General features: G+C 39.8%; 1 protein-coding gene across 1 annotated transcript in view; it reads left to right on the top strand.

Annotated features, from left to right (window-relative positions):
- Window positions 1–8,131, top strand: part of slc5a5 (solute carrier family 5 member 5) — a gene marked incomplete at both ends in the record, with an annotated part of 8,649 nt that extends 518 nt beyond the window's left edge. Inside the window, 14 exons of the mRNA XM_080505693.1 lie at window positions 801–866; window positions 1,221–1,272; window positions 1,720–1,787; window positions 1,967–2,121; window positions 2,289–2,429; window positions 3,719–3,848; window positions 4,199–4,287; window positions 5,170–5,282; window positions 5,527–5,597; window positions 5,885–5,971; window positions 6,580–6,776; window positions 6,972–7,069; window positions 7,522–7,607; window positions 8,018–8,131. Of these exons, the coding sequence (XP_080361819.1) occupies window positions 801–866; window positions 1,221–1,272; window positions 1,720–1,787; window positions 1,967–2,121; window positions 2,289–2,429; window positions 3,719–3,848; window positions 4,199–4,287; window positions 5,170–5,282; window positions 5,527–5,597; window positions 5,885–5,971; window positions 6,580–6,776; window positions 6,972–7,069; window positions 7,522–7,607; window positions 8,018–8,131 (1,467 nt within the window). The remainder of the gene's footprint in view (window positions 1–800; window positions 867–1,220; window positions 1,273–1,719; window positions 1,788–1,966; window positions 2,122–2,288; window positions 2,430–3,718; window positions 3,849–4,198; window positions 4,288–5,169; window positions 5,283–5,526; window positions 5,598–5,884; window positions 5,972–6,579; window positions 6,777–6,971; window positions 7,070–7,521; window positions 7,608–8,017) is intronic.
- Window positions 8,132–11,270: the final 3,139 nt, after the last annotated feature.

Here is an 11,270-nt window from a genome sequence, read left to right as displayed (position 1 = left end):
AGAATTTCCCACATTTTGCTGTGTTGTGGTATTTTTATGGTATTCTCTGATTTCATCCCATCAAATCATCAATTACACTTTTACATAGAAACTTATACAGTCATTGCAATAAAAAAATGGCAGGAGTTATACTCAATACAAAGTAAGGCTTGTAAAGTTACGTAATACGTTTTACAATAATAGATAGATAGCAAAAGAAATCAAATCCAATATCTGCTTCAAGCCCATTTTTACCACACCGAGATCAAAGAAATTTTAATAATTCATAAACTAATGTGGCGAAGGATAAAAATCCTAACTTGTGCCCACTGATCCCCTTTATAAAATAGCTTTCCTGTAGTTTTTACTGGAAGAGTTTTTTCTTTATTCAGTGTTTAACCTGACCTACAGAAATATTGAGATTTGCAGTTGTTCTGTGGTAGAATATTCTTATAAGAACTCGTTTATTTTAGAAATACTTGCTGCACATTTCAGATACATTCATTCATTTACTAGAAATTTGGACTAAGATCTGTGGCTGAATCATACATCTAGTCTGTAGAAACATAGCTATATGCAGAAGGAGGAATCAAACCTTTCAGAATAAATTTATTACCAAAAATGAATTGAAGAAATTACATTCAATTGGAAAAGATTATATTTAGCCCATCACAATGTAGAAATATGCTCAGGATTCACTTAAGACACCGTTTAAATGCACCTGTGGATCATCAAACACTGTAAATATTGGAGGTGAAGATGGATGAGGGGTGTGTGCTGACATGCTCTGTGTCAAAACTCTGGCCTTCTGCCTGTCACAGTATCTGAAGATGAGATTTGGCCGAGGGATGCAGCTGTTGGGAAGTGTCCAGTTTCTCATTGCAACGGTAAGACAGACATCATTCTGTTCTCGCTCATTCAGCCTGGATTAACACATCCCCACGTATTCAACTAATTTAAGGATGGCAGAGACTATTTTACAGTGGTGGCTCACAGGTTAGAGAGGCAGACGGGTCACCACTGTGGGTCCCTGAGGAAGACATCGGCTCTCTGGGGAATCGTAATGTGGCTGTACCCTAGAAATATGACTTGGTAAATGCAGGGTAAAAAAAATTCTCTAAGTGGATTAATAAAGTACAATTCGTCATTAGATCAAATACAAATTTCAGGGACCATAAGCTGTGAATCGAGATTGCACAAATTTTAATGCCGTGTGTTCACACATTTTCTTTTGTCCACAGCTGCTCTATACAGGGATTGTTATCTACGCACCAGCATTAATCCTCAACCAAGGTACTCCAAGGACCAAGGACCCTCCATTTACACAGAAAATGGAAAACATGCACTGAAATTATAATAATAATAATAATAATAATAATAATGATAATAATAATGTTATTAAGTATCATTTTGTTCAGAAAACCACATTGCAGCATATTTTTTAACCAACAGCATGGTTTTCAAACATTAAACTATTTCTAAATTCGTCTTTTATTTTGTTCACCACCTAATATTTTCACAATTAACCATACATTGTATTAGCATTTTGGTTTAGATTTCAACTCCCAGGATGCTCTGTGGTCAATGTCACAATTAGACTTTGACAGGCCCAAGTTGGTCAACATTTTATAAATTATGGACATATTGGTAAATGCTCGCTTGCCTTTTTAGAATAAATGTAACTATCTCCTATATGAGAACAGAATGTGATCAAAGGAAATCCTCAATGTGTTTTTACAGCTACTGGGCTCAATTTATGGGTGTCTTTGTTTTCTACTGGGATCATCTGCACCTTGTACACCACACTGGTAAGTAACTACATGAGCTCATTAAATGACACTAAAAGCTCCTTGATCCAACAGATCAATGACAAAATCTCATTGCGTAGGAGTTGCACTGTGACTTTCAGTCTTGTGTATTATGGTGTGCCGTGATGTGCCCTCATCTGTTATGGTGTGAATGCGTTTTGTCCACCCTCTGTGTGCAGGGTGGCATGAAAGCTGTGATTTGGACTGACGTTTTCCAGATCGTCGTTATGTTGTCGGGTTTTATGGCTATTTTCATCCACGGCACAGTCCTGGTTGGTGGTCCTGCACGGGTGCTGGAGATCGCCAACAATGGATCACGCATTAATTTTGATGAGTAAAAAACAATTTCAATATCTATCTTTTTTGGATGGCTTTTGGACACATAAGAACAAATCAACCTGTAAAAGCCACCATTGTGTGTAGTCTTCATGACAACATCTCGATTGCAATGTAACTTGTATTTTGAAGTGGGACACGTGGTAATAGTTGTTTATTCTATAGTTTCAGTGTTGACCCACGGCAGCGCTACACTTTCTGGAGCCTCTCGGTTGGGGGTGCATTCGTCTGGCTGTCCATGTACGGGGTGAACCAAGCACAAGTCCAGCGATACATCTCCTGCAGGACAGAGAGACACGCCCAGTGGTGAGAGGAGATGAAACATCTCAAAATGTCAACATGCATTCAAATGGGTTGAGCTTAAAAGACAAATATGTGAGTAGTGTCTGTGAAGTGACCCCATTTTCTGATGACTTTTTTTTTGGGGGGGGGAAGACAAAAGGGAAACTGCAGCTGCATGTAACAGGATGAGAAGGTCATCGACAAACGACCCACCACATCCATTACATAAGTACTGGTGACTGTAACATTCGGATGTTATCAGTTCCTGTAAGAAGATTTATTTACCAAGAACAATGAAAAGAAGCAGGAACTAAAATGCTGAGGAAGTACTACAAACATGCAGACAGAGTAAAGAAAACTCATACTTCATGCTGCCTGTGCGTCTCAGATACTTCATATGCCAGCTCCTGTCAATGCCATGTTAATCTATCATTTTTTGTTGGAGGATTGAGTGACAGTCCAGTATCAGGGAGGCTCTTCCAATGTACAAGGGTAGTGATGCACCAATAGTGATACCAGCATCGGGTCCGATACTGCACGTGTGAGAATGACAAAAGTAAGACAGACTGCAAAGTATAGTATGTTCTGACACCAGCAACTTAATCACCAGTGACACAGGAAGCAGAAGATTAAGCCTCATAGCCACTCATTAGTTTCACTGCTATGGAGAACCAATAGCACCGAGCCGTGCTACATGCTACATGCTACATGCTACAGGTCACGCGGTAAAGAGTTTCAGGGCTCACACACCAGTGAGACAATAAACATGACTTCATTATGACTGATGCACTCATTAACATCAAGCTGCTGCGTGTAGCGGCACACATAAAGGCTTGGTACCTCGGTCTACCTGTCCACAGTGTGTTTTTTAATGGAGTATGAATTAGGCTGAATGAGTACTTTGGTCAGTTTTGTTTTGTTTTGTTTTGTTGTTGTTTGTTTGTGTGAAGAGCAGGACTGAAATATCCCCCATGACTTTAATTCATCACTGTCTTGATTTTGACTAAATAATATCTGACAAATGTATGGACAGTAAGTATCTTTTCGTATTACCTGAAAGCTCTTTATCAATTTCAAATGAGCTTTTCACCAAATAGGTTGAAATTAGAAACCCATTATCAGTTAGATCATTTGTATATTTGTATTGTTCCATCGCGAGGTGATTGATGATGGTGATGATGATGCTTGTGCGCGCGCGTGTGTGTGTGTGTGTGTGTGTGTGTGTGTGTGTGTGTGTGTGTGTGTGTGTGTGTGTGTGTGTGTGTGTGTGTGTGTGTGTGTGTGTGTGTGTGTTTTTTTTTTTTTTATTTCAGGGCTCTGTTTGTGAACCAAATTGGTCTGTGCCTCATTGTGAGCAGTGCAGCAGCCTGTGGCATCGTCATGTTTGCTTATTACATCAGTTGCGATCCTCTGAAGTCTGGAAAGATCACGGCTCCTGATCTGGTAATGCAGGGTCTACCTAGTAATTGAGAAACACGCATCACTAAATCAAGGTTTTGATTTCATTTCACTGGTACACTGTTCAGTTGAATTCTAAATTTAGACCCAAATGACTTTTTTTTAATAATTCTTTTTTAACTCAATCCATCTTTTGTGATTTTATATTTGAGTAAGACACTCATTTGGATATAAATTCATCGGACCTCTGTTTTGTTAGTGTCGCTCTATTTCAAAACACTAAAAATCGAAACATATTTGACAGATTCACAAGATTAAATGCTCTCTGTGTATCAAACTGTCTACTCACTAACGTTTCACATTTTTATTTTTACCTCCATGCTCATCTGGTGAAGTACATGCCGTATTTTGTGTTGGACATATTCAGAAGTCATCCAGGATTCCCAGGTCTTTTCCTTGCCTGCGCATACAGTGGTACTCTGAGGTACTTCCATTTTAGTTACTTTAATTATGTTTTCATAATTCAAGTTTAAAAAAAAAAAATAGAACCTGTACTGAAATATAAATAAGAGTATTCAACTTCACAGTTTCAGTCTTGATGTATTTATAAAGGAATTACGGTACCTCAATAATTGAACTGTCACTTTTCAAATCAACCCTGTCAGTTTTTCTTTAATGGCATTTTTATTTGGAGGTTGGATTTTTTTAACTTCATGCACGATATTAAAGAAAACAACTTTATTAAAGTGGTTCACTATTTCTTCTTCCTGGAGTCCCTCCACTTTCTATGATGCAGCCATTTTAAATAAAGGTTTTTTTTGGGAACAGATTATGTCCAAATAATTTTGTAGAACTACTTTTATTTGGTGAAATGTATAAATATATAGACCCTTTAATCAAATAAAGCCTCAAGATACAGTATGTATAACTAGGAAAATTACTCTATATGTTTTTGCATTGTGTTTTAAAATGAATGATATTCAATTTCATATTATATCTATTTATGAGGAAATTATAGGTGACACATTTTAGTCTGTACTTTTAGTTCAAATCAAGGTAGAAACAGCATTTCAGAGCAGAGATGTCGTCACACCTTCCACCCATCAGATCTTCTATAATAGTGTGCAAGGGGCAGGATACATCCTGGACACGTCACCGGTCCATCACAGGGCAAACAGAGAGACAGAAAACCACACACACACTCACATTCACACCGAGGGGCAGTTTAGGGTCACCAGTTACCCTCGCGTGTTTTCAGACTGGGAAGAGAAACTATAGTTCCCATGCCCACATGGGGGAGAACATGCAAACTCACAAAAGAAGCAAAAATAAATAAATAATACTGTAATTATATTTCTTTTGATAGCACGGCTTCAACAAGTATCAACGCCATGGCTGCAGTGACAATGGAGGACCTGCTGAAGCCCCATCTACACCACATGACACAGAAGAAACTGGTCCTGGTTTCCAAATCACTGTGTATGTGGATTCTTGCTGACGGCCCAGGGGCCACTAATCTGACTTCTGAAAAGCCCTTTTTTGGTTTTTGTATTTTCTTTTTCTTTTCAAACAAGATTTTTATGAATCATGGCAGATTTGGCCACCTTCTCTTTATGGAAGATTGCAAATGCTAAATTTCATACCAGCTACTGTTCATTTAACCGGGTTTGTCCAAGATTATAGGGTCAGCTCATATTTTGCATTCTTCCTTTTCCCCTAATAGCATTTCTATATGGAGTTGGTTGTATCACAGTTGCTGCTCTGGCCTCCTTCCTGGACTGGGGAGTTCTTCAGGTACAACATGTACAGTTTTGCACACTGTGTCACTCCAGATCTGCCATGTAAAAACCACGTCTGTAATACAGAAGCAAGTGCAAACCCAAAAAACATAACTTACCTACTCTATCTACAAGTAGCTCATGGAAGTATATGGAAGTTGTAATAACAGTTCTCATACAGAGCAAGAGTACTTCTGTAACTTTCCATTGCTGTGATTATATTTAAATTGAAATGACTTTGATATTGAGCAAAGTAGTAATTTGGCTGTATGTTTCAGCGTAGGACTTGTGCTCTCTCTTCAGGGATCGTTCACAGTCATGGGTGTGGTCAGCGGCCCAATACTTGGCATATTTATTTTGGGAATGTTTGTCCCAATGACAAACAGACTGGTGAGTGACGAATGGCTTAATTATCCAAATTGATTCACAATGTAAATGTTGGAAATGGGCACCAGGCCATCACCAGAATATCCAAATGAATGGAATAAATGTGTTGCCTTTTACCTGAGCAAATAACCCCCAATAATAATGGACACAAATTAGCTACTCAGTTCATTTATATTTTATCCTGATAAAAACCTATAATGACACTGTTGTCACACTGTTGCTCCATAAAGATCTTTAATTTTTGGAGTTTACATTGTGAAGTCAAGTAACTTTTTAGAGATTTGACACTGCGCCATAATTCAAAATGAACGTCAGAAATATGTTTGATGTGTTTGTGAGTATATTGCATGTAATTCATGTACCTCACACGTGCATTGTTAAACACTTACGACCAAATGCCAAAAAATATTGTGAGAAGGTCAATGTCACATTTGCATTTCGTCTGCAAAGTTTGTATCAAAGACTTTGCTGACTTTCATATTGGAACTGTCGCCAAATTAATTTTGTTATTTAAAAAACTAACTACAGGTGCTTGTTACCAATTAAAGATACAGTTGCTCAGTAGTCATATATACTCATCACTGTTCCATTGATCTGTTACTGTCTTCCAGGGGGCGTTCTCAGGCCTTTTCGTGGGCTTCTGTGTTTCTATGTGGCTTGCTGTGGGTTCCACACTTTATCCTCCCAGTGAGAAAACCATGGGCGTCCTCCCCAGCTTCACAGAGGACTGTGGAGCCACAAACACCTCCTGGGACAGCGGGCCGAGCCAGGACCTGCACTCCATCTCCACCAAACTTCACCCTGACAAGTGAGATGAATAAGGGCATAAAAGTAGGATGAACAAAAATGCGTTTTAGATTTGATTTGGATGAATTTAGCTGTTTGGTTGAGCAACTCAACTTTGTTATACTAAAAGAGCTCCATAAAAAAAAAAAAAGAAAAGAAGACCTCACTTTCATCATCACTATGTGCAATGTTTTAACTTTCTTTTTTCTTTGCCAAGGGGATTGCATAACTTCTACTCTATGTCCTACCTCTACTTCGGTGCGATGGCAACCAGCTCTGTTGTCATAGTTGGATTGATTGTGAGCTACATAACAGGTAAAAAGAGATTAGCTATGCTGCGATATTATAATTTACCTAAAACATTCATTTTATATTATTATAAAGTGCCCAAGTGAAGGAAGACTCCTGGTAACACCATTGATATTTTGATTTTTCCACCAGTACCACAATAAGAAGGCTCAGTGTCGTGATTATTATTCCTCCTGAACCACTCAAATACAAATATGAAAACTATATGAATATATCACCAGCATACATTTCTTAATTTGAAAACAAACGTCCCCATTTTGTCACCGACAGCTGACAGAAACCTTAAGGAGACAAATGGCAATCACTTCTTGCACTGGGCTACAATTTGGAGGAAATGTGGAACTGATCGTGTCTGAAAAGAAGGAAAAAAATCAATTTACGGAAAAGGTCTTGTGTTGCATTTTCACTGATGTTATACTTTTCATTGAGCACATTCTGTTATTGTTTCATTAACACAGGACCAACAAAGAGGGCCAATATTAAAAACGGTTTGTTGTGGTGGGATCTCATCGCACTGAAAGAGGTTGACCCACCAGAGCGTAGCGTGAGTACTATTATCTACTCTCTTTTGATCTCTTTCGTTTGCACAATTACAAATAATTTCTTGAGTGACATATCTACACTTTCTGTGTTTGTTTTCAGACGGGTACTTTTCCCAGAGTGTTTACCTGCATTGGGCTCAGTTCACTGCAATCACCTGTGAGAACCAACAGCAATAACTTTTTTTACTGCAACGAGAATTAATGCAGCGAATGACTGCAAAATACTGGCCTATACAAATCTCCAAAATGACAGATATTGGATTAGGACGTGTCGGGGTTTTTGTTTTTGTAATTGGATGTTGTGTTTTCAAATGTATCATATGGATACATTGCAGTCGTCTTAATTTTCCCTGCGAGTTTTTTTTAAATTTTTTAATTTTGTTCTGACCTGAGATTTCTGTCCATTCTGCAGGAAGGGAAAGTGGCAGATAAACGACAGCGTGTCCCTCTGAAGAGCCTTCCAAGAGATGACGGGAATGAAGAAGAACTAACAGACGATGGGAAGACTATATCACTACTCAGATAAAATGTTGATTTCAAGAGATATCCCAAGTAGCCCGATCAGCATTTACTCTTTTGTACAACGATTGTATTTTTTTGTTTGTTTTGTCTTTTTTCTTCAGTACAACACTTCAGCTTCTTCTTTAGGAGAGACGAACATTTACAGACACAGTTAGGCTTCTATCACTGTGCCAAGTATCTATAATATAATGTACTATCTTCAGAAATGATGAAAGCATTTTTTTTCACCAGTATATTCATTCTGGTATGTTCCATATCTGTACAATTACACACCTGCACTTCAAAAAGCATCAACAGGTATATGACAGACGATGAATAAACATAGTCTGTCTCGGAGTATGTATTACCAGGAATTCTATGCGAGCTTCCCCATTCTCCACCGTGTCCACTATTTTACATATAAAATGGAATTACCTTTGGGTTACAGATATCAATTTACTGTAATGCCTGCAACAGAAAACTCGGCAAAGCAAGTCGAAATTGGTCGAACTTATTGCACATTCATTCCAAATACAGCACATCACGGATCACGTGTGTTCGTTACATCTAATGCAAGTAAACAGAATAAGCTTTAACGCTAGGCTTTATCTTCTATAAGAATTTAGCTGAAGGCATGGAAAGGAAAAGTGAAGGATTCAATATCTTCAGTAGTTTTGAACCTGTGAAACACAAACTGCTCCCAATGGATGGACAGCTGGTTATTGGTATCTGGATGTGATGAACAATGCAAGTCATGTTGAGGCTTTTGAAACAGTGGGAAAGCGCTATATACGGGAGATCCATTCACCATTTATAATGTAGAAGGAAAGCATCCAATGAAACCCAAGCACACACACAAGGGGAGAACATGCAAACGTCACACAGAAAGACCCGGTTGGTATTTTAGTCCTTGACGTTCTCATTGAGAGCTCTAACCAGTGCCCCACCATGCAGCCTGGTTGATAACTTGTCCTTATATCCATGTTTTAAACATAATGTAAGATATTTATGAAAGAAAAGGCTGCTCAATTCTACTTTAGCTGATAAATGCCAGCCATGTTATATTATTTCCTGTTGTGTTGCTAATAATTAAACCGGCTAATCCATAATAAAATTACATGTTTTGGGTCTGTGAAGATGTATCTGTACATTGTTACTGAATACCTGAGTAACTTTAAGAATGGGTACTAAAGAAGTTGACTGGGTACTCTTACTTTGAGTTAATTTTGGCGGATGGGGAAAGTGTATTTACACGGAATAAATCACAACTTGGTACTTCACGACAAACAAGAATGAAGACACATGGCTGGACCCATCATGGCTGCCACGTTGTAACAAACATTTCCAAAGGCACGTCTTTATCGCACGGGTCCTTTATTGCCTTATCTTACATGGTTCCGCCGCTCAACAGATAGAAAAGTAAGCACAACATTTCCGGACACTCTCGAGTCTCTGAAGATGAGGGTGTAAAGCCAAACTGCAGGTCAGTCTGAGGAAGAGGAGTCGTCTCTTGTGTGTGTTCTTCCCCCGGAGCCCCCTCTCCGCCTCCCTCCACGGCGTCCCGCCGGCGCTTCACCACTCGTCCGCGGCCCGGTTCGAGTCCTCGTCGGCCACCGCACAGTCCAGCCGCTGGACGCCGGCGAGCGCCAGGTCTCGCTCGTTCAGCTTTTCCAGAAACGACGAGAGCAGCCGTTTGTTTAAATGGTCCGTCAGCGTCCTCTCCTCCTCGACGTGCTCCTTCGCCCGATTCGTCCCCGGCTCCACTTCCTCCTCCTCCGCCGGCTCCGCGCCGGGCTGCGGGGCGGCCGACTGCTGGTTCAAGGACAAGCCGTTCGACTGCTCCTCTTCCCCGGACTGCCGCTCCGTGCAGCCGGCGGCGTCCGCCCCGGATTCCGTCTCCATTCGCGAGATTAAATCGGTCTGCAGGGCGGCATTCTCCAGCTCTTTCAGGCGCTTGCTGAGGAGGCCGCAGGCGAGCGGCTCATTGCCAGCCGGGTTGTTATTGTTGTGAGGGGGCTCGCCACTTTGCTCCATGGCGCTCTGCGTCAACAGTGCAGCCCCGGCCCTGGATGTTCAAGACCGGTGGCGCAGCCTGAGAGGTGGCGCCTCCCTGCGGCCGCTCGAAGAACAGCACGGCTGAAGGGAAACGTGGCCTCCTCCTGCTCTCCCTCCGGTTTGGATTTAAACTCGGCTGAAGCGTTCCACTAGATGTATAAATCATAACTTATCCTCTAGTGGAAGTACAGCAATCAATTCTTACTCTTTATTCCATTAACACACAGCCGACACAAAGGGGCCTGCAGCTCTGGAGCCACTCTGGCTCTTGGGCCCTTCCCTAGTGTCTCCCTAAAAATAGGGCTTCTAATAAAATCTATAAAATATGGGGGTTGTAAATTCCCAAAACTGCTTAGAAAAGAGCCACCATGGTTAAAACAGTTAGAATGTATAAATTGCCACCTTCCTTTCCTGACGCAACATTCCTGACACAAGAATGGCTGGAATCTGACCCACAAACCACCAAGCAAATTGTAAGAATTTCAAAGAAAATTTATTTTTTTTAAACACATTTCTCAAGAAGAGTCAACACAACACTGAGACCCGAGCTGAGATATCAACGATGCTGCCACAAAAGATAGCTACCTCAATGCTAGCAGACTAATTCGCCTCAAATGCAAACCATGCTGTCAGGTTGAGTTTGTCAAAACACCCAACAGCATTATAAGGAATTTATATCTTTTTTTTTAATATTACTTATTTCTAATATATTTCACTGTATTTTGCACCAAACTTCATGAAAACTGACTTTAGGTTGAGATTGTAGTCATTTTCAGTAATAAATGTTTGGTTTTGTGAAAACATGAACATTTTCATCATGTATACTGTATACGCTTAAATATAAAGATGATTACGGCATTATTTTACATGTAGGGCCCACTCAAGATTATTTGACTGTATATGAGTCCTGAACTAAAATGTTTTATGACACTCCCAATGACAGTTTTCAAATACAGATTTTTCTTCTTTTTTTTTTTTTTTTTAACTATGATTGACTAAAGACAATTAGAAGTTCCAAGAATTTGGACTAAAATGGACTGTTTAGTGTGAACCCTGATATGACTATAGAATTCTTAATACTTTTTCTGCTGTGTTTACACATAACGACG

The sequence above is a fragment of the Blennius ocellaris genome (genome assembly GCF_963422515.1).
Source record: "Blennius ocellaris genome assembly, chromosome: 12".
In the NCBI taxonomy this organism is placed as follows: Eukaryota; Metazoa; Chordata; class Actinopteri; order Blenniiformes; family Blenniidae; genus Blennius; species Blennius ocellaris.
This window is presented reverse-complemented; position numbering and strand designations above follow the sequence as displayed.